The sequence below is a fragment of the Astatotilapia calliptera genome, chromosome 1 (assembly GCF_900246225.1).
Source record: "Astatotilapia calliptera chromosome 1, fAstCal1.2, whole genome shotgun sequence".
Taxonomy (NCBI): Eukaryota; Metazoa; Chordata; class Actinopteri; order Cichliformes; family Cichlidae; genus Astatotilapia; species Astatotilapia calliptera.
Genome location: NC_039302.1, coordinates 41,138,867 through 41,162,407, shown reverse-complemented (window position 1 = coordinate 41,162,407; position 23,541 = coordinate 41,138,867). Strand labels below are relative to the sequence as shown.

The 23,541-nt window shown below is 42.7% G+C and overlaps 2 protein-coding genes across 2 annotated transcripts; one reads left to right on the top strand and one right to left on the bottom strand.

The window, feature by feature from the left end:
- The first annotated feature begins 7 nt into the window (after positions 1-7).
- On the top strand, positions 8-23,302 carry LOC113029020 (uncharacterized). The gene is made up of 11 exons (XM_026180000.1): positions 8-683; positions 7,304-7,440; positions 8,797-8,933; positions 9,163-9,377; positions 10,507-10,565; positions 14,054-14,321; positions 14,466-14,620; positions 14,842-15,080; positions 15,277-15,341; positions 22,611-22,892; positions 23,246-23,302. Exons 1-11 carry the CDS (start codon positions 345-347, stop codon positions 23,300-23,302), a joined length of 1,953 nt encoding a protein of 650 aa, XP_026035785.1. The 5' UTR covers positions 8-344.
- Positions 616-7,371, bottom strand: LOC113028034 (uncharacterized). Its single transcript, XM_026177995.1, has 5 exons — positions 6,556-7,371; positions 6,306-6,439; positions 6,034-6,199; positions 5,553-5,846; positions 616-5,252 (listed from the first exon to the last, which is right to left on the bottom strand). Exons 1-5 carry the CDS (start codon positions 6,663-6,665, stop codon positions 4,556-4,558), a joined length of 1,401 nt encoding a protein of 466 aa, XP_026033780.1. The 5' UTR covers positions 6,666-7,371; the 3' UTR covers positions 616-4,555.
- Positions 23,303-23,541: the final 239 nt, after the last annotated feature.

Below are 23,541 nucleotides of genomic sequence, written 5' to 3'. Positions count from 1 at the left end.
TCCGGACAGTGGAGTCGCTGTGCGACAAGTGGCTGCACTGTTCCAGTGAGGAGGAACGGGAGGAGTTCGCCCGCCAGGTAGGGGTGTGCGTGTCTGTGTTCCCCTGGTTATGGGAGACGCTGCACCCCCTCGTCAGCGACCTTCTCGTCTCCGCTCTCCGACTCCGTCCGCAGCAGCGGCCCGGTGGGCGTGCACCTTCACCAGAGCCGTGCCATCGCGCCGTTGCCCCGCCGCCTCATGAGCCAGTGGCGGTCAGAGTCGGAACGGTGAGGCTCACCACGGACACACCATTGGCTCACACTTCATCAGCTTCCGCATCTTCGCCACCGCCTGCCTGCACGGAGATGCCCGAGGCTGTTGACTTCGGTGAGGAGGAGCGGCAGCAGGTGTTGCGAGCGTATCGGGAGGATGAGCTACGCTGGAAGCCCTGGCTTATCTCCGAGGAGGAGCTTCCGCCAGCCGCCCCGCCTCGGACCGGCCGCCCGTCCTCGCTGCCTCGATCGGACTACTCTTCTCCCGCTTCCTTTCTGGCGCGGATGTGGTCGGAAGACGAGGAGCCAGTCATCACAGAAAACCAAGTTCCATCCGCGTCCACTTCAAGACGGAAGCGGCGTTCACGTCGCCGTCGCTCATCGCTACGGCATGTCTCGCCCTCCACTGAACGACACGAGGAGGCTGTGGAGGTAATGGAGTTCGACCTCGAGGAGCGGCAGTATGGCAAGCCATTAGTGCCAAAATTCGCCACTTTCCTAACCCGTTTGGTTAAGAAATGGCGTAAAAAACGCCGTTTAATTTTTCAAAACGCCGAAAAAAACGGCGTTCTGTTCCGACAAACGCCGCTTTTTCCGCCGCTCGGATGGCGCCCTGAACGCACCATCCGAGTGACGTAAAAAGCGGCGTTCAAAGACAGACGGAAACGCCGTTTTTTACGCTACTCGGCACAAAACGCCGTTTTTATGCATCTTTGAACGGCGTTTTTTACGGCGTCCTCTGCCAGCTGTAACGGCGTTTTATTTAAATTATGCAGGGCACTCCCCATGGTTCCCTCATCCAATTACTTTCAACTCATTTCACCCAATCAAAGAAGAGGAAGTGCAGACCACACTAATGCATCACCGATTCACCTTGCTGCTAAGCGATTGCCTATTCAGTACCAGTGCTTGTCCCAGTATTCACTTGTATTATAATCCCACTATGCATTTTGATGTGTTTAAGGCAAGATCGAGCAAACAAACGACAGAATACTTTTTCTGAAACCTTAACTGTGTTACCTGTTATGGCAGCTAACTGAGCCTCTTTCTTATTTTCCTCTTTACTTTTCTTAACCTTTAACTTATGTCTTAGCAATCAGATCCTGCCATCTTGCATTACCGCTTCGTGCTAGTTATGTTGACTTTTCTCTTCTTTTGTCTCCACTTTTTTCACCCGTGTTTGGACATTAGGGATCAGCTGTTAGCGCTGCGCCCTGCAGCTGCGCTACCGGCAGACAGACCCTACATCCCCAGTGAGGCAAGAAACGGGGGTGATGTCTCCCGAGGACACCTCACACACCATCTCTCCTTCCTGTAATCACTGTAAATGTGAGATCGCTCCCTGATATGATTGAGGAGCTAATGACGCTAACCCGGTCACAGTGGCAGTACCCCGGCACTGCCCGGTACTCCCTCTGTGAGTAGGCTGCCCGGCTTCCAGCTGCTGCGGGCGGACAAGACGAGAGACAGCGGTGAGAGGAAAGGAGGGGGGCTGGCAGTGTTTGTTAAAGACGGTTGTGGTATCTCTGGGCACATCGCTGTGAAAGAACAACTCTGCAACACAGACATTGAGCTATTAGCCGTTAGCATCCGTGGAGGCAGCCTGTGACTCTCTGTGGTCCGCAGACTGCAAACGCAATCTCCGAGAGCTCTTCTTCTAATATCAGGGGACTTTAATCATGTCTCGCTGGACTCCACACTGCCCACCTTCACCCAGTATGTGACCTGCCCCCACCGTAGGCAATAAAACATTGTACTTAATGTATGCCAATGAAAAAGTGGCATACAGTTCATCAGCTCCCCCTGCCCAGGGAAGATCGGATCGTAACCGAGTGCGTCTTGTCCCTGTGTGCAGCCCTTACTGTGCAGGGAGCCACTAATCACCCACGCAGTGCAGAGATGGTCCGCGGAGGGCATATAAATAAATAATAAAAGCAAGTAAATGACAGTATGCTCTTTCTGAAACAAACGGAGACCTTAACTTTTATCAAAATACCGTTTTACTCAGTTTAAAGTAATACCACTGTATAATAGCCTTCAAATTTAATAATGTTAACAGTATCTCAGGAATATTTTTGCCCTTTCAACATGCATTAAAAAAATAGATATACAGTTTTGAATCAGACCTGTATGTACGTTTTCTCAAAATTGACGTAAATAAGTAATCTCAAGAACCTGAAATAATAGTTTCCCACGTAAACTGGAGATGTCCTTGTCAATGTCATCAGAGTACTGTGGATGTCTTACACGAATTTGAAACATAAAACCAGAGTGGCACATGACAGTGTTGCACATAACATAACTAGTTTATATGACATGAAGTTATAAAAAAAAAAAGAATCCATGTAACTTGGTAATGGCTTCTTTCTGATAACTGTCGGCTGCAGTGTGCATTATCTTGACAAAAGTATAAGATACTGAACCCACTGATATGATGTGGTGGAGGAGCACAAATACCTGGACACCCACATATATACATTTGCTGAACTGGAAGATCAAAACAGAAGCTGTACACAAGCAGTGTATGGGCAGGCTATTTTTTGTGAGCAAGCTTGTGCAGCGCACTTTGATGTGTTCTTCTTGGATCAGGAGAGCAAGCTCTGTGATTGGCTGCACTTCGGAAGCTGTGGTGGAGAGGAAGTGAGTGAACAAACTGCCATGCATCATGGATATTCCTCTCAATCCACCTCACCAGGTACTTCTCTAAAAGTGTGACTCAGGTCTGTTGCCCCAAAGGATACAGGAAATGTTAGATATTTTAGTATTTTGGGAGCATGTACTGAATACCTTTTTTGATGATATTATACAAAGGACCCTGTTTCTGCAATGCCCTTTGTTTGAACTTCATCTCCTCTTGCTGCGACCCCACAGGCAACTTCCTTTGGCCTGCTGGTCTGGAAAATCCAACAGTTCATCTATATGTAAAGAAGGCACTTAAACTGGAACAGGCATAGCTGCGTTGATCCTGCTGTGGTATAGTGGGACAGTGCATTCCTCGAGTGCACATCAAGTTTGCAGCCTGCTAAAGATCACACACCATTGATTATGTGCCTTTAGGTATATATGGTTAAACATTTCCTAATGCAAATAACTACATGCAGTATTCTACCATGTGCAAACTTATATCACTAAAGGATTCTAACTGTCTAGTGTTTAATGGACCTGTCAAAAGTATGTTGAGATTATAGAAGGCCCCTTTCAGAGCTAGGGGGAACTTCCTTATATGGTTGTAACTTGTAACTTGAAACTTGTTGACACACTTTTACCCTTCTGCCTATAAAAACCCTGCACAGAAGAATAAACTTTGAGTTGATTTTGGGAAAGCAACCTGAAGCAGTCTCTGTATCATTTTGTTCTCCCAGGCTACTCCCGGCGCTGTAACTAACCCGCTGAACGGCATACCTGAGCTTACTTTGAATAATTAATCTTATACAAAACTCTGCTTATCGCTGCCCACGTCTCGAAGGAAACTCGATCCACGGATGACCCGGAAGGAGAGATTTCTTTCAGGAAATGCACTGATTTCCATGACAGAATTCACAACAACACAGACACAGGTCGGTTCTTTGAAACGGGCGTTTATTACTTGGGCCTTCTCTCCTTGGCTTCACCATCACCAGTACGCCGATACACCATGAGAACTGGTCACAAGCGAACAGTACAAATCAATTAGCAACTTTAGAGTACACATATTAAGTCCAAACACAAATAACAACATTTCTCAAATGACAAATACCTCGTTGGCTGCTTGTCCTGAAAAGAGGTCCTTAAGTCCTTGTGTTGCTTTTTCTTTTAGTAAACTTTTAACTTAAAATCGCTCCCTCGCAGTCCATGCAAAGTCTCGTGTACTCTCGTTAAGGGTATTCTCACGAGACACTAGCTCTTACACTTTACACATGTACATTTCAAATAAAGACATTTCAACACAAACTATATATATATTCATGATATTATGTAACTTATTATAAATCAGTCATCTACATCATGAAATCCACACAGAACATTTTAACAGCATTTACACCACTACTCAATGGTACACAGTAAACACGTATCATAACTTTTCACATTATATGTATCCAGTCACCTAGATATTTTGAAGTCTTTCCACTTGCTGCTATTATGTTTCAGTCATTAATTGAACTGTCTCAGTGATATGTGGAGTCCAGAAAGTATATTAAGCCAGTGATGAGCTCAATACCATGACTCCCTCTGGTGCCACTTAGTGGATTAAACAGTTCTACCACTTGCTCCATCACCATTCCGTCCAGAGTAAATTCAATGTCTGGCACAGTAATCCTCTCAGGTCAGTCGACCAGCAATCCCAGCTCATCTGTACCATGAGCAGCAGCACCACCACCAGAATCTGCACCTGAGCCCTGAGCAGCAGTCGTTTCACTCTCAGTGGCTGTCACACCACCATCAGCTGTCCCACCAATACTCCCATCAGCAGCAGCTGCTCTGGTCTGAAAGATGTCCTGCATGGCAGTTGAGGCTCGGCCCTGTTGCTGGAGGCTGCCTCGGACAAAAATCTGTAATGGGCTCAAGTGTCTCTCTGTCCGCAAGCCATGATTGTTCCACTGTTGAGTGAAGTCTTTCAAATCTCTGTTGATCCTTGGGAGATAGATGTAATGGAGAGCCCAAAGGTGCATTTCATTGTCAATGTCAATGATGCCTTCCTCCTCCAGGTGGTGAAATAAATCACAGTACACATTGGTCATTCCTCGCCACAGATCACCCCAGAGCCTCTCAATTCTCTGATTATGGGTACTCCTTCCTCTTAGGGCACTTCCACGATCAAAGCCTCTGAAAATGTTCATCATCAGGCAGACAGCATTGTTTTCCCCTCCTCTGTCTGTCCGGACCCTCGAGGGTACACCATAGGATACCACGGCTCTGATGAAACTTGATAAAACAGTACTGCTACAGTTGTTGTTTGAGGCATGAAGGAAGACCACAAGACGACTGTATCCATCAATAGCCCCATGAATGACTATCCTCCACCTAAAACCGTGGTCCATAAGAAGAAAAATCTTATTTCTGCTTTGTTATTGAAACAATGGAAACACACACTCTTAATTGATTTACATGGCACTATTGCATGTCAAGTTTGTCTGTACGTTGCTTGCGATGTCTGTGTTCTCTCATTTTCCCCTTTAAACATAACCAGTTGTGTTAGAGGACTGCCCATCACAGGGCCTGGCTCTATTGGACGTGTCTTACTGTTCAACAGTTATATTTGATGTAATGCTGAATTTCACTTTGGTCAAAATAGGTGTTCAACAAATCAGTGTGCTTGGTTACCTTATCAGCTTGTGATTTCCATCAATGTGCCACAATGAGTTTGGACCTGCAACCTGATATGTTCTTCGTTCTGGTCTCCGCAAAACTGCTCTTATGGCAGCTGCTCCAGGATTTATCCGTAGCATGCTTGCTCGAACCCTCCTTCGCTGTACACGTAGTCCACGTACTCGCAGGGAGGCTCTGACAGCCTCAGGACCAATTTGTTCATTGCCAGCGACAATGTCCTGCACATGTTCATCCAGCGCACTGTCAGTCAGTTCCGCATACATTGATGCACGGGTGAAATTATACTGTCTGAAATCAGACAAAAAGAACACGAGTATTTTATCACTGCCATAACAACACACATCATTACTTGACTAGTTAGTGCACATTCAAATATACTAATTTTTACAATTTCACAATACCATTTAATTTGAATAAACAGTGAGTGTGTGTCACAAAAGAACTGAAAGTCACACTGGTTTCAAAAGTCACTGACCGCAGACGTCTTCGAATTGTACGAAGTGAAACATTCAAAATATCAGCCATCTGAGGTGCAGTGAATCCACATGACTTCAGGAATGAAAGCTGTTCCCGAGTGATAAGGTAAAGGGATCTGCCTCTACCTCTGTTGAAAACCACTGGTGCCTGGTATCCAAAAGAGCCTGAAAATATATAAGCGTTTGGTGTATTTGGAAAATAGGTTAAGACAGAGTCATAATTTATTTCACACTTTTGATCAGTCAAGGAATCGACACAATATGTGCTTACCTTGTTGGCCATGCTGAGTAGACAGTTCGACCTCCTGAATCAATTCAGCCAAGTCACGCAGAAGTTGATCTGCTGCAGTTACACTGATCAGTCTTCCTCTTGCCCACCGAAGGCTTCTCTGCATTGTCTCCAACCTCAAAGACATCAAAAAATTACTTCTTAATTCATGTTATATTTTCAGGCCATATTCCCCTTAAACATTTTATGCAAGTTAAAATGTTAAATGTTTTCCATCATGCTTTCATCATACCTCCTTAACGCTAACTGTAGCACATCTGGCCCAACATCGTCCATCAGCAGCCGCCGTGTACAGTCATTATGAATGTTCTTGCACCTTGAGATGAAAATCCTCCAGGCCATACTTTGTACTGTGATTCTACAAAGACAAAAATTTAAATTATTGCTTTCAACAGGTTTATATATTTAAATAAATCAAAAAATTTCATGTTAGTCTTCTGAAAATTGTGACTGAGCACTTTTGGAAACACTATGTCATCACTAAGTATTGGGACTGTGAACAGTTACAGAATGCATCTGAAATAAATGTCACATTCTAACAGGTTATAGTTCTGTTAATAGAGCTTTTGAATCTACGTTTCATACATATTCCTATCTTTAATAGCAGTATGTCAACGATGTCAACCAATATTTTCATATTTCAAACACACACCCAAGTTAAAAATTTGAATCTCCGCATCTTCTACTCAGCAGATCTGAAAAATCATTTTTGATAATGTTCCGATTCCATTGTCAAATGTTCCCATCCATGTTATTCATCTTTGTTTATTTTAAATGCTGTCATTAGTTTTTTTTTTCCAACTAATTACCAAAATGAACATGGTCTACATTGTTTTGCTCACTTAAATAAAACGACATTTTTGTATTGTACCCTGGGTTCATGAAGACCATGCTGTCTTTTAACTTTATTATTTCTTTTCTGCATATACTGACTGTTCTTTATTCATTTCTCTACTTTCTCCTCTCTTCTTCTTCTTCAGTCAAGTTTAACGGCAGCTTGCATCCACTTTCTCCTCTCAATTCCGCTGAGATTAATTCCCGCTCTACTGTACAAGACTTGTGAATGGTTACCTGGAGGGATGTACCACTGTGAGAGGGGTGATACGGAACAGTCCAGGTGATCGCTGCTTTAATTTACCGGTCAGATATACCTAAATTGCACGTCGACATAGCTAGTGAACTGTAACTAGACCATAAATCAGTGATAACAAAAGAACATTCAATCTACTTTCTCCGGTACTTTATAGAAAAAAAAATCAACATCAATTCAATGTCGGCTTTCTATCTGGGGTGGCAGTGCAGTAACGTGTAGCCTAATCCGGCTAATGTAACAAGTGATATAAAACCGTATTTTAAATAATATAAAGTGGCTAAACGGAGTACCATATTAAAGACCTTATTAACATGCCTCACCTAAAATGGCATGTTGGCAACATTCCTAACGGACAAAGGTTAGCATGACTTGTCTGTGAAGGTTCTCAGCATGACTTTTTTTTTCGCTTACTACAATACAAAGCTAACATGTAACATGTGCTTAAAAGGACAAAGCAATGTTTTTGAATCATCGCTTAGCTTTTAGTTAGCAAAGACGAACAATAATTGAGATTAACTAGGGTACTTACGGTGTTTTTTGTTGGCGCAGAGATTTCGCATGCATTCATCTGTATGTAGTTTGTCGCACATAGCTTGATTGAGACAACACAAATATGAGGTTGACTGTGATTGGTTAACACAAATTCTGATCACAGGTTGTGGTAAGGGGTGGATTAAAAATAAAACACAACCTTCAGTCTTGCTTATCCAATCACAAACAATGTACCTTCTCCCGCCGTACTTTGAATTTTAGGGATGCTATATATATATATTCTGCCAAGCCTTTTGGCGGACTTTTTGGGAACAGTCATGTCCGAACGGAGCGCTGCATTTCGACGGAGAGTCACTGATATCAGAGACAGAATGAATGCCCAATTTAACCGGCTACTGAATCAAGATGACAGTGAAGAGGGGACATCTCTTCTACAAAGGTGAAATGCTTTGGTGGTGGTTACTCTATTGGCAAGCTTTTAGCTTTGCGCCTTTTTTGTTTTTGCAAAAGGAAATAACTTTTACATTTTTAAATAATAAATGGCTCGTTTACTAATTATCTGTTACAATTCAACAACAAATTCTGTAATCATAAATGTCTATCCTAGATTGACGACTTCAAATGACAGTCATTTTAATCCCTGTTATGTGCATTTATGCATAAAGATTTTAGTTTATAAATGTAGCATATCCCATATTTTCAGGGAGCATTTAATTTGCGAGACAATCGAAAAATGCATGCAATAAACACCGATGTGTTGAACACTCATTCCTTACTCTGAGTGTGTTGGGTGTTTTTTTTTTCTTTTCTTTTTTTTCTTGGGGGGGGGGGGGGGGGGTGTCTCTGTGTGATTAGTTTCACTAAAATTATCTCATGGTCTAATGATAGCTTTGGAGTTTTCCGCCAACAGCACGGAGGTGGGCCAGTGCGCAGACCAAGAGGCGGGAGAACCAGACATCGCCAGTTAACGTTTAAGGTGTCAGTACTAAGGAATCCCACACTGACACACTACCGATCTCATAGGGGTAATCAATATTTATATTAATATTAATTATTTGGAGTGATGGGTTTGAAAAAAGAGAACTACGTCATGGTGTCAGTTGTTTACAAATTGTAGAATTTGGCATTAGATTTTTAGCACCTTTGTAATCTTTATTTCCTTGCACCAATAAGTTGATGTTTAGACACTACAATGTGACAATTTACCCTTTTCCGTTTTTAGGGAAAGCTAATTTGGTTTAAATTTGATTACAGATGCCACTCCTGCTACTCGGGTGGTCGTTCCTGTAAACCTAAATGCAGCTGAATTCAGGCAGGCACTACGGGACAATATTGCAGACATACCCTTGCAGTTCGATCTATGCAAAGTGAATGGACAGCGGCTCATTCTTCCTCTTGAAGAGGAGACGCCCCAAGAAATTAGAGCAAGAAACCTACTGGGTCGCTCCAATCTTTATATCCGTCCAAAGGTATTCAAATGTTCCACTCGGGTGGCTGATATGGCATAATTGTCACTATTACTGTAACTCAGTGGCACTCCAGTCACCCTAGTATTGTATAAGACATCTTTAACATGTTACTGCTCAGAATAATAAATGCTGTGATTTTCCCCAAAGGATTTGAGACATTCATCTGATCACTATGCCAGATGGCTATGCTTAAATAATGCCCCGCCAATTGATTCACTGTTAATAACAGAAATGCAGTAGAGCAAGCTTCAACTGTGGTCTAACAGTATTTTAGGGTTAGGGTCATTTTGTTCTTGTAATCTTAGTTTCCTGGGTTCTGGCTTTTTCATTGTCTTTTGTTAATGTCCTTAACCTTTCCTTTATTTATTTATTTATTTATTTTTTCCCCCTCAGTTATCCTAAGTTCTACCTACCCAAAGTGTCACGGTCCTGAGTCTGTGGACTCAGTGTTTTTCTGTTTGTATTAGTTAGCTTTGATTTCATGATGTGTTTTGATTCTCTTGCGTTTGATTTCTGTCGCTAGTATTCCTAACTCCCTAGGTCCTGGGCATTTCTTGTGTTCTCCTTCTTAGGTCGTGGTTCTGTGTTCTGTTAGTATACAGTCGTCTCTGTCAGTGTGTCTCTTGTTCTGTCACCGTATCCCCTAGGTTAGTCCACGTCTGTTCAGTTTCCTGTTTTACTTTGAAAGTCTGTGTACTATGTCAATGTGTTGTGTTTTGCCTCGTCATGTCTGATGAGTCCCAGCTGTGCTCTCCTCCTGTTTCACATTCCCTAATCACCTCAGTATGTATTTAAGCCTTGTGTGTTTCCTTGCCAGTTGTCGTGTCGTACCCTCAGATTATGCTTGTGTGTTTCTTTGGTTTCTGTAGTCACGTCACTTCACGTTTGGTTTTCATGTCAGCAATAAAGCTGAGGTTCTGATTTACAATTCTGTGTTCGAGTCCTGCACTTGGATCCTCCTCTCTGCCTGCCCGCACACAGAGCCCTGACACAAAGACTGATCTTCTGTGGTTATGCTTTCATTCATTTTAGGTGTGGCTGTTTTGGTTCTTGTCTTTGACTTGTCCTCTGTTCTTGTTTGTCATTTGTTGTTCCATTTCTTTTATATTTTAATACTCTGGTGTTTTAGATTACAGAAGCCAATGAGGACTCAACTGGTGGAGAAGTTGTGCAGTCTGAAATGGCAATGTAAGTCTTTGACAACTGCCTTTTGACTGTAGCACTGTAAATGCATTACACTAGTGATGGCCAAATGAAGCTTTCTGAAGCACTGAAGCTTGTATTGAAAAACGGTTCATTACTCGAAGCTTTTCAACACAGTCCTGTTTGGTGACATCTGGTGGCCAAAAATACAAAGAGCAGCTTGAATCCACAAAATAAAACCAACTGCTTCATTACGATTGCCTACTCTACAGAGTGGAGTTTTGTCTGATATTGGGCCGCTGTTGTGTTGCTTTGAACGTGTATTTTTTGGTGGTTAAAAAAATGTGTTTTATTTGTTTAATAAATAGTTTTGACCAGTAAACTCTCAAGGTTCAAGGTTCTTTATTTGTCACATGCATAGTTATACAAGTATAACACACAGTGAAATGTAGCCTGACACGCTCCTCGACATGTGCAAAAAAATTGGGGGGGGGGGGGGTGTAGAGGAAACACATTATATATATATATATATATATATATATATATGTATATATGTATATGTATATATGTATATGTATATGTATATATGTATATGTATATATATATATGTATATGTATATATATGTATATGTATATATATGTATATGTATATATATATATATATGTATGTATATATATATATATATGTATATATATATATATATATGTATATATATATATATATATATGTATATATATATGTGTATATATATATGTATATATATATGTATATATATGTGTATATATATATGTATATATATATGTGTATATATATGTGTATATATATATGTATATATATATGTGTATATATATATGTATATATATATATATGTATATATATATATGTGTATGTGTATGTATATATATATATATATATATATATATATATATGTGTATATATATATATATGTATATATGTATATATATATATGTCTGTATATATATATTAGGGGTGCAACGATACACAAAATTCACGGTTCGGTTCGGTTCGATACTTTGGTGTCACGGTTCGATATTTTTTCGATACAAAAAAATGTTCATGCCTTTTTAATTTGTCATTTATTAAAATTATAAATATATATTTTAACTCAAAAGTACAGTTTTTAAATTTAACCCTAACCCTTGTGCGTGTTTTTTATTTTGACAGCGAATGCGCACCTGCGGACCACTTATGTGCAGCCCTGGTTATTTAGCTCATCATATTGCAGCCACAGAAATTCTTTTGTCCATGAAACCATAAAGCTGCACTTTCTTTTTGCCTTATAGTCTGATTTGTCATAACTTCTCCGTTTTGTGGTAAGCTTTTCTTTGGCTGTCACTTCTTCACCCTGACCTGTCTTATTTGGCTCAGCAGAACTAAAATATATATCTGTCTGTGAAGGTTCTCAGTCATCCAGGTCATCGTAGTCAAATATATATCCTGCTGCTTTTACACACGCACTCACATAAGCTCAGCGATTCTCTGCGCGATCAACCTCTCACATGTTTAAGCTTGCTGCAGGAGATTTCACTTGTCATGTTTGCATAGTAAGCTAACAATTAATAAGACGATGTCAGAGGAATTGGTGCGCAAATTATCATCACTCACAGATCAGTGCTGTCGCTCTCTATACACAGTTCGCACGATTGCAAAGTGAAAGCAAAAAAACAAGCGCAAATTCAAACGCGATTTCAATATGTCACATATTGACAGTGGCTCACCGATGCCAATGACGTAATTACTGTTAGATTATAATATTATTTTATGCCATGTTATACCCCTAATTAAAGATTGTGAATTATTATGTAGTTTTAGTTTGCATTATTCTCCTGAATTAGAAGAAGCTGATAACTATTACATTAGTTAAACTGATTTGCATTACATTAAACTGCTGACTTGTTGTGAATGAATGATATTGTTTTATGATGCATTATACTGCTGAGTTATAAGAAATCTAATTTGTCTGAGTAGAAGAGAACAGAGTGTGCTGGAGTTTTCTGCCCCATTTCAGCAGGAGCAGATAAACAGGGAGCCAAGGTCGTAGCTTAGGCGCTGTGTGAGAGAAAGCATGTGAATGTTTAGGCTTTGTATGATAAGGTGGAGGCACCAGAGGCTATAAAAGTTTGAGCAATGCTCCACCATTTTAAGATTTTGAGGCTGTCTGCATCAGTGTCCATCTCCCACGCGTGTGTTCATTAAAATCATCGTTTGACTCAACCCGGCCGGACCAGTGTTGTTATTGTGGTTTTTTCTCTTGTCTCCATCCCCAATATTTTGAACCTTAACATTACCCAGCTACATTTCTGAAAGAATGCAAAAGCATTGACATATATTTTTCCTTCCTACAATAGCCCGACGGGCAGGGAAGAGATAGATTTTGGTAGCCCGACTGAAAAAAATCGCTAGCCCCAGGACGTCGGGCTAGCGATATTGCAAGCCCTGTATCTGATTGAGGAATCACTCATCTTTGGAAAAGAGAGTTTATTACAGAGAAATGGCTCTTTCCAAAATAAAAGCTATACTATCCGCTTCTTCTGGGCTATATTCTCAGCAGCATATTAAACAGCTGTCTAAATGACTCGGCTAAAGTTAGTAGCATGCTTGTTGTTTTTGTCTTTGCACTAGGATGATGTCGGCGTAAATGTGCAGTCATATTCGTTGTGTTCCCACTAGTGCTTTCAGGTTAATCTCGTTGAAATGACCTTAACGCCACAACACGGCAAATCTCCGTTAACGAGCTACCGCCGATCGCCCTGTGCATGGGGCTAGACGGCCAACACGTTAACGAGCTAACTACGCTAACACACTAGTTCCCACCCATGTAATTGAGCATTACATGGCACATCCAACATACTGTTTTACTTTAGTCCATGACTCGCTTACCTTCAGGGTCATACGTCACATGAAAACCAAAATAATTCCAAACGCCAGATCTGAATGAGGGTGGGGGAGGTGCCCTGCGCTCTTCCTTCTGTCTATGCTGTCTGTGTGGAGCGCTCAGTGGATCTGCGCTCGACAGTGCAGCCTAGGCGGAGTAGTCGAACGCAGATTCACTGAGCGCTCCACACAGACAGCATCGTCAGAAGGAAAGTTGATAAAATAAATTACAAATGTTGTATTGTTCGATACATATGCGTACCGAACCGAAAGCACTGTATCGAACGGTTCAATATCGATACGAATATCGTTGCACCCCTAATATATATATATGTGTGTATAAACGCATCTTGACACCAGCAATTATTGTGCAATAATAGCCCGACGTAGGAAAATCCTACATAGTGCCTGCATGGCACTTTCCAAGTTATATTTTGCCTGGCATAAATTGCCAAATATTGAATTTGTTGGTGAAATGGCCGATGATTATGGAGGCCCAAGGTGGGAATTTTTTCGGTAACCCATTCCCATCTCTCCCACACAATAATAGAATGCGTTAATGTGTTTTTTGTTGTTGCAAAGATGAAATCACAATTTGACTCAATTTTTTTTTTTTTTTTACTATCTTTTCCTGCAGCTTATTTATGGTCGAAACTCAGAATTCCCTAGGGATTTTTGAGGGGAAGCCTGGCAGTCTGTTGTTCAGCTATAGCCAGCAGTTGCTGTCAAGCAACAAGTTTTATACGGCTGGTAAACTGATTGCTTGGTCGATAGCACACAATGGGCCAGGGCCACGGTGTATCAACAGACACCTGTTCTGTATGATGTGTGGCCAGAAGACATCTCTTGATGACTTCGATGTAGAGGTCTTCATGGACGAAGACATCAAACAGAACATAGAAAAGGTAAAGCTGTGTGCATGCTGTGGTGTAATTAAATTCAGTGAAACACAATGCATAGCTTAACTCATCAGTGGAACGTCTCAAAATGTAAGTACACTTAGTGAATGCTTTAAACGTATGTATTTATGGAGGTGCCTAATTTTCAAGGTTTCCAGCTGCAGCACCCCAGAAGACCTGGCAGACTTGAAAAGTCACCTTGGGGACTGGATTGCAGGCTGGGGTATCCCTGACATCTACACTGCCACACTACTTGATGTTAAGAGGATAAGGGGTGAGATTGTATCTCATTTTGCGTTTCACAGGTGAGAATTTGCTAGAAAATTACAAAGTACTTTCCTGGTCAGTGCTCGTCTTCCCATTGTGTTCCCCCCTAATAGTTAACACTTAAACAAATCATCAATCTGCTGAGTTGATATCTGTATTGCAGTTAAGGTGGTGTTTAAATTGACAAAACAAAACTTTTTGTTTTGTTTCACAATTTTGCTATGTTGTATGAATTGAGAGTACAATCTGTGGTCAACAGGGTTGCCAGCATGATTCAGCAGTTTGTTGCCGGTATGGACTCGTGTGGTCGGTTCTGGCAAATGGTGAAGAGATGCTGGAAGCAGTTCCTTCCTGTATTTACAAATGCAGGAAATAAACTTACAAGGAACAGCTTCCAGGATCTCTTCACCATTGGATGGAGTCCAGCTGGAAGTAACAGACGTGAAGAAGAGGAAGCCACCATCTTTCAGTGGGAATGGTGGCTTATGGCCATTCAGGGTGAGTACATAGAATACAACACGTCTTGTTTCTGTTTGAATTGCTTCAGGCATTTCATGTTAAATACAGTGTCCACAATACAAAATACAGACAACTAAATCGAAACAACACTTGGGTGCAATAAAACCTTAGAACTTTGCAAAATCCACCCCTTCTTAGAGCATATGAGGAAGTTTTTGATTATTTTACCTTTTAGGTGAGGTATTTGAAAGGAAACCACCTACAACAAATATTTTTGGAAGATTATTTCTTTTATCCTCTGTCATTTCTACCAGATCTTGCTTGTTTAGACTGATAGGATGTAATTTGATTTTCATTGTGATTTCTGGTAAAACATTAATTTTATTACATGACTGAAAACTTCTCCTAACACTAAAATATTAAATAGTTATATTACATACTTGTATTTAAAATATGGTAAAATTTATGATTCAATTGTATTAGCACATCTGAGAATTAAGTAAATGGCCTGTATTTGTATAGCGCTTTACTAAAGCAGTCATTCACCCATTCACCCACTGGTGATGGCAGCTACATTGTAGCCACAGCCACCCTGGGTCACACTGACAGAGGCGAGGCTGCCGGACACTGTCGCCACCGGGCCCTCTGACCACCACCAGTAGGCAACGGGTGAAGTGTCTTGCCCAAGGACACAACGACCGAGAGTGTCCGAGCCGGGGCTCGAACCGGCAACCTTCCGATTACAAGACGAACTCCCAACTCTTGAGCCACGATCACCCCCAGTGTTTTTGCAGTGTTTAAGATAGAATAACACAATTTGAAACCTGTCTCCCTTTGAGACAAAGGTCATTTGTTAATTAGATGCACTGCCTAACTACAAGAACCTTCAGGTATTACATTGACTATAACGAAACCTCCTGTATATTAGTGTCCTAGAGTAATCGAGTGGTGCAATGACAACACCCACGCAAATGTGACATCACTAGAAAGCCAATGTACTCTTGCAAGGACAGAATGAATAACTTAAAAAAAAAAAATACACATTGCATAAACAGTCCTTGACATATAGGTCTGACTCGGAGGACCAAAATTAATTTCCTGTCTTAGCAGGGCAGGATTGCTTTGAGTAATTTTTTTTTATAATACAATGCTTTGCAATAATTGTTTTGCCTAACAACCTGTTTTTGACTCCAAAATAGTCATTAACGCAACTGTTCTACTATGCAGTCAGTGTAACTGATTATAAATCTACACATTGCACCGTATTTAACACTTTTGGATTTGGAAAGGTGTAGCTGCATACATGAACTGATGCTGGGAAGCTGTGGTTAAAACCTGTGGGCTTTTGGGATGAAGTTCTTATTGAAAGTGTTCTTAAAGGGGATTGCTCCTGGCACTCAGGCTTCTTAAAGATTTTACATTTTAAAAGTGTTTTTACAAATGACTGTTCATTGTGTGTATATAGTTATATTTATAGTCCAGTTAAGACAACTAGGGTATTCATGCATCAAGCTATGCAAAATAAGTGGTGTTCAGAAAGTTTCCAGAAAATAGTTCAAATGACAATTCATCTAGAAATATTCTTTTGAAAGATTGTTGTTTATGTTCAATTATAGTACACTGCATAGAGTGTTTTTTTTGTTTTTTTTTAATTTATTTTCAAGATGTACAAGAGATGCCAGACAAACTTTGAACTAAAAGACACTGACTTTTGTAAAATAAAATATTGTAATGTCAGTTCTCATGGTGTCTTGTCTATTTAAAAATTAAATTTGAGGCTTACCTGTTACTGTTAAATACTGGTATTGGGTTCCATTGATGAGGGCTATGTAGTACAATTATTTGCTTAAGTCAAGGTAAAAGGTTAAATGAATTTACCCTCATCTGTTCTCAAACCAAGAACTGAAGAATCCATCTCAACTCAGAATTAAAAGTTACGAATTAATTTTACTGCTTTCGAGAACAAAGCAGTTTTAACAAACTGACTTTAAGCTCCGGCGTTAACTCTGAGATTGGCACCTGGCCTTTGACTATAACCTGGTTAAAAATCAATTATGCAAATGTGGTAGAATTTGGTAGTATTGTGGTAGAATTATGTAAGAGATGATGGCTGTAAAGCTAGTTTTTTTGTAAAAAAAAAATAACGTCAAGATAATGAACACTGGTATTAAAATTAGATTTTATACATAAGGCAATAACTGTAATTACCAAAGTAAAGAAAATGATTTGTTAGACTAAGTTTGTTGGTGAACGATGCTTAAAAAGTGTGTAGCAATTTGGACAGTCAATCCAGTGATTGCTTTGCTTTTTCTATGGTCACGGCTTACCTACTTTATTACAGTCATTTGGCTGTACGTGACAATATATTTAGCTAAAGTTCCTTCTGCTTGTTTAGGTTTATCCCTGTGTTATAGGTTCATTCAGCCCAACCTCAGGAAACTTGTCTGCTTGCCTACTGTCATCTCTACAAGCCTAAAAACAAACAATTTTAAAAGAGGCTATACACATGACATTTTTTCTACTTAATTTACTCGTGTGTGCCATACAGAGGGAAATATCTCAATCAGAATCGCATTTATTGGAAAAGTATATGCGCAAACACATACAAGGAATTTGGTTCCATTTGAGGGCGTCTTTCAAGCACAAAAAAGTAAAACACAATCCATCTGTGTGTATGGACATACATAAATACACACGCACACAGGTGTATAAACTAACTATATAATACACAATCTAATTCTTTTACACAGAAATTACAGGATTACAGAAGTTAATACCAAAGAGTGCAGTTGCAGTCTAGCAGTGTGACAGTTCAACCACTTAGGAGGGAGATGGCGAGGGGAAAGAATTTTGATCAAAGTTAATGTCTCCACTTGTTTCGAAAAGAGAAAAAAGAGCATACTGTCATTTACTTGCTTTTATTATTTATTTATATGCCCTCCGCGGACCATCTCTGCACTGCGTGGGTGATTAGTGGCTCCCTGCACAGTAAGGGCTGCACACAGGGACAAGACGCACTCGGTTACGATCGGATCTTCCCTGGGCAGGGGGAGGTGATGAACTGTATGCCACTTTTTCATTGGCATACATTAAGTACAATGTTTTATTGCCTACAGTGGGGCAGGTCACATACTGGGTGAAGGCGGGCAGTGTGGAGTCCAGCGAGACATGATTAAAGTCCCCTGATATTAGAAGAAGAGCTCTCGGAGATTGCGTTTGCAGTCTGCGGACCACAGAGAGTCACAGGCTGCCTCCACGGATGCTAACGGCTAATAGCTCAATGTCTGTGTTGCAGAGTTGTTCTTTCACAGCGATGTGCCCAGAGATACCACAACCGTCTTTAACAAACACTGCCAGCCCCCCTCCTTTCCTCTCACCGCTGTCTCTCGTCTTGTCCGCCCGCAGCAGCTGGAAGCCGGGCAGCCTACTCACAGAGGGAGTACCGGGCAGTGCCGGGGTACTGCCACTGTGACCGGGTTAGCGTCATTAGCTCCTCAATCATATCAGGGAGCGATCTCACATTTACAGTGATTACAGGAAGGAGAGATGGTGTGTGAGGTGTCCTCGGGAGACATCACCCCCGTTTCTTCCCTCACTGGGGATGTAGGGTCTGTCTGCCGGTAGCGCAGCTGCAGGGCGCAGCGCTAACAGCTGATCCCTAATGTAAACAAAGGAGCCATGCGCCGAGCGTCCAAACACGGGTGAAAAAAGTGGAGACAAAAGAAGAGAAAAGTCAACATAACTAGCACGAAGCGGTAATGCAAGATGGCAGGATCTGATTGCTAAGACATAAGTTAAAGGTTAAGAAAAGTAAAGAGGAAAATAAGAAAGAGGCTCAGTTAGCTGCCATAACAGGTAACACAGTTAAGTAGGGTTGCCAACTCCCTGAAAAATAAATAAGGGACACCTCGTGGCCAGGGCCGGGCGACCCAGTTGTCTTCACCCTTCCCAGTGTGGTGAATTTTCTAGCTCTTTTTTTGTGTGTGAAATTATTTTTTTAACCATTTGACTTGAAGTTGATTTAAGTAGATGCATATTCTATTCTTTGTGATATGAACACATGTGAAACAAATGATCATTTAGCCATTTATTTTTAGCTCAAAATGACAACATTAACACAGTAAAACAGGTCTCTTTCTTAAACAGAAGCCTGTCATGCTTAACTTTTGAGAATATAAGTAAATCTTTCTTTAAAAGCACTCTGTCCTGCTTAACTTAAAATAATAGAAAACAATAGAAAGAAAAATATTCTTGTAACAGTGCACATTTAGTGCATTTAGTACAATTGGCTTCAGTTGAGGTATTATTTCAGCTTTTCTAATGCTAATCAGCTGCTCCTGTTTGTAAACCCGCTTGTTCCCATGATTACGCATCATAACTCATCATCATTATTCATCTATGTATTACTTTTATGTATTAGTCATCAATTTGTTGTAATCATCTATCCTTGCAGTTGTTTATTACACAAAATAAATTATATTATCACACTTCTGGCCACATAGCGCTGATATTCACTGCACATGCCCATATTAACGTTTTCCAGCCAGGTGTTTTCCTTTTTCCATTCTTCCCTTTCTCTGAGGGGAACAAACATTGCTGCTCTAATGCTGGGCTCACACTGTGCGATTTTTGGCCCATTTTGAGCCGATTTTTGAGTGATCGGACCGATTTTGGCCTTCATCGTGCGTCGTGTAGTATACGTGGGGTAACGAGAAGTGATTACCACCTCACGACCAGCTCCCGATCATCAATCGCTCGTGAGGGTGTCACCACAGGCGCTCACACTGCTCACGCGCAAACGTAAACGTTGGTGAAAAAGACGGCGCAGCACGGCTGTGCAGCGTGTGATCTGGACACAAGCGATGGAGGCACAACTTGTAGAACTTTGGAAAGCTCATCCGAGCCTTTTCGATGTGGCATCACAAAATTATCACGACCACAACAACCGTGAAAATAGTTGGATTTACACTGCTGCTCAATCACAGCTGCCTGATCAATGTTTTTCATTAGCAATTTAGCAAAGTTGATGGTGGTGGTGTGTGTGTCTGTGTGAGTGAAAGACAGAGAGAGCGAGCGACAGATTTTCTGTTATAACCTTCATGTTATGGAGGCACAGTGTGAGCACTCAGGTCGCATCAGAGCATCGGGCGGTATAGTGTGAGAGTACATCGTGACATACGAACTTCTAACCCCTGCGAGTCAATCGTGCAGTTTGAGCAGGAGCTGAATAACGTGACTGAAAAAAATCGCACAGTGTTTGCCCAGCTTTAGGTGTACTGTCATCCGAGACTTGCACCGCAGAGTCGGCGTTTGTTCCCCTGTTGGCCATGCTTCTTGTTGTGGTCATCTGTTGTCTTCCGGTATTTTCTCCGCAAGCGACCTTTCCTCGACCAATGAGATGAGCGGTAATCTGAATTGTCATACTCGAATTGTCATAAGTGTGCTGTCAGCTCATTGGTCACAAAGCAGGAGAGGGGCTGGGAATTATGTTTTCAAACAAAGTGTTAATTCCATAAACATTTATAGACTACTTTTGATTCTCACTGTATTCTCACGTCCCTTATTAGCTCAATACGGGACGTGTACTTTTGTTTCGAAATACGGGACGATTCCGTATTTTAAGGGACGGTTGGCAACCCTACAGTTAAGGTTTCAGAAAAAGTATTCTTTCGTTTGTTTGCTCGATCTTGCCTTAAACACATCAAAATGCATAGTGGGATTATAATACAAGTGAATACTGGGACAAGCACTGGTACTGAATAGGCAATCGCTTAGCAGCAAGGTGAATCGGTGATGCATTAGTGTGGTCTGCACTTCCTCTTCTTTGATTGGGTGAAATGAGTTGAAAGTAATTGGATGAGGGAACCATGGGGAGTGCCCTGCATAATTTCAATAAAACGCCGTTTTAAACGCCGTTACAGCTGGCAGAGAACGCCGTAAAAAACGGCGTTCAAAGATGCATAAAAACGGCGTTTTGTGCCGAGTCGCGTAAAAAACGGCGTTTCCGTCTGTCTTTGAACGCCGCTTTTTATGTCACTCGGATGGTGCGTTCAGGGCGCCATCCGAGTGACGTAAAAAGCGGCGTTTGTCGGAACAGAACCCCGTTTTTTTCGGCGTTTTGAATAATTAAACGGCGTTTTTTACGCCATTTCTTAACCAAACGGGTTAGGAAAGTGGCGAATTTTGGCACTAATGGCTTGCCATTGCCTGACCTCCACCTTCGCCACGGCACAGCGGCTACGCCTCCCACCTTGGCTCAACAGAGGCTCCCGCCCCAGAGGCTCGGCTGTGTACCCCGCCCGCTTCCTCTTCCCGGAAAAAGCGGCGCACACGCCGCCATAACAAGGACTATTTTCAGCCACTCCCGATGGTGAGCTCCAGTGACTCTTTTTCGCACTCACCATCTGATTATTCACTTAAAACGCACAATAGACTCATTTCTGATTCATGGGGAGTTTCCCTCCTTGAGGATGACGTGGACTGGGAAGATTTTTTCTGCTCTGCTCCCCCAAAGACTGTAAATAGTGGTGGCAGGAAAACCAGAACAATCCCCGATAAACCTGCCAGTATCACACACCCAGTCACTATTTCCACACCCATTACTCAGCCATTTCCCACCGGCACGGCGGCCCAGATTCGGCCTCCTTCCGCAGGCCGTTTCACCTCCTCAAATGGCTAGGGCCCAGTCTACACCCACACCAGTACCAGCTCCCAGGAGGAGGGCAGCTGCGACCCAGTCCACACCCGCTTTGGTTTCTCGGGTGGGGGGGACTGGTGTCCAGCCACCTCCTGTGCCTGTCCCAGCACCCAGGCTGAGGGCAGCCCGAATCCAACTTGAGCATCCCAGAGGCCCAGCCGAGGCTCTCCAGCCAGTGCCCTCATGCTCCAGAGGCTCGGAAGAGCTAGCCTGCTTACTCATCAGTCCACCACTTCATCCACCACCTTATCCAGCCTTTCACGCACTAGCTTTATCCCTGGTTAGGCTAGCTGAAGTGTCCCCTGCTCAGGCACCAGCTTTACTAGCCCAGGCTGTAGCTTTATCTCCCTCATTAGCTCAGTCTATAGCTCAGCCATCAGCTGTACCAACCTCAGCTCAGCCATTAGCCTCACCGACCTCTGTTTATCCATTAGTCTCCTCAGTCCAGTCAGTTCACTCACCTGCTGTTCAGCCTTCACTCCAGTCCCCTGTAGTTCAGTCTCCTCCTGTCCTCCAGTCCCCTGTAGTTCAGTCTCCTCCTGCCCTCCAGTCCCCTGTAGTTCAGTCTCCTCCTGCCCTCCAGTCCCCTGTAGTTCAGTCTCCTCCTGTCTCCCAGTCGCCCGTCCACCATCCTGTTCGGTTCCCGGACCTGCAGCCACAGCACCCAGAGCCAGCTGTGAGCTCTCCTGCTCCTCAGCCAGGGGTTTCCGCGCCCGCTGGCCCGGCCCCTCTTCAGCCAGAGGCGTCTGCGCCCGCTGGCCCTACAGCTGTGGCTCAGTCACCCCCGGCTCCCGTGCCGTCGCCTGGTCCAGCCTCAGCCTCAGCTTCTGCTTCGCCTGGTCCAGTTTCAGCTTCTGCTTCGCCTGGCCCAGCCTCAGCCTCAGCTTCGCCTGGTACTGCGGCTGCTGCGTCGTCACGCCAGCCACGTTCTGGACATCATCGCCGGCATGGCCGCCACAGTCTTCCTCGCGGCCGCCCACCAGACCTGCTCAGGGGCCACCGCCGTCTTCCTCGCGGCCGCCCACCAGAACCGTCTCGTCTCGACCGCCGCGGCCGTCCACCGGACCGGCTCAGTGGTCGCCGCCGCCTTCCTCGCCGCCGCCCACCTGAACTGTCTCGTCTCGGCCACGTGGCCGCCCACCGGAACTGTCTCGGTGCGGATTCCGTCCCTCCGTCCTGGGCCCCCTCCGCCCGCCCTGTTTTTTTTTGTCTTTTGGCCGTCAGGTGCCGGCCGTTGAAGGGGGGGGGGGTACTGTCAGGGTTCCTGGGTCGGTGACCCAGTGTTTTCAGTTTTGTTCATGTTCAGTTTATTTTGCCACTTCCATGTGCTCACTTCCTGCTTTTCCTGTGTCAGCTCGTCTTGTGTCATTAGCCAGATTATGTTCAGCTGTGTACTCACCGGTCTCTCATTATCATCCTCATCAGTCTGTGTATTTAAGCCCTCTGTTTCTACTCGTTCACTGTCGTGTCATTGATGTTATGTGGTCCTTCCCGTGTGTTCCCTCAGTTCAGTCAGCCATTCAGTTGTCCAGCCAGTCCGTGTCCGTTCACCCACTCCTTATAATAAACCTTCACCTACCTGCGAGTCCTGCGTTTGGGTTCCTTCTTCCTCGCCTCCACACAACGCCTGACAGTCTTTCTTTGTCGTGTTTTATTTATCAATATGCCTGCTGGCATCAGAGCAAATGTTTGATAAAGCCATAATATTTGGAAAAACTGAAGATGTTAGATGTATGATACAGACTAAAAGCAGCAACGATTTGAGTGTGATGAGAGAAAAGTAGTAAAACCAGAACAAACCTA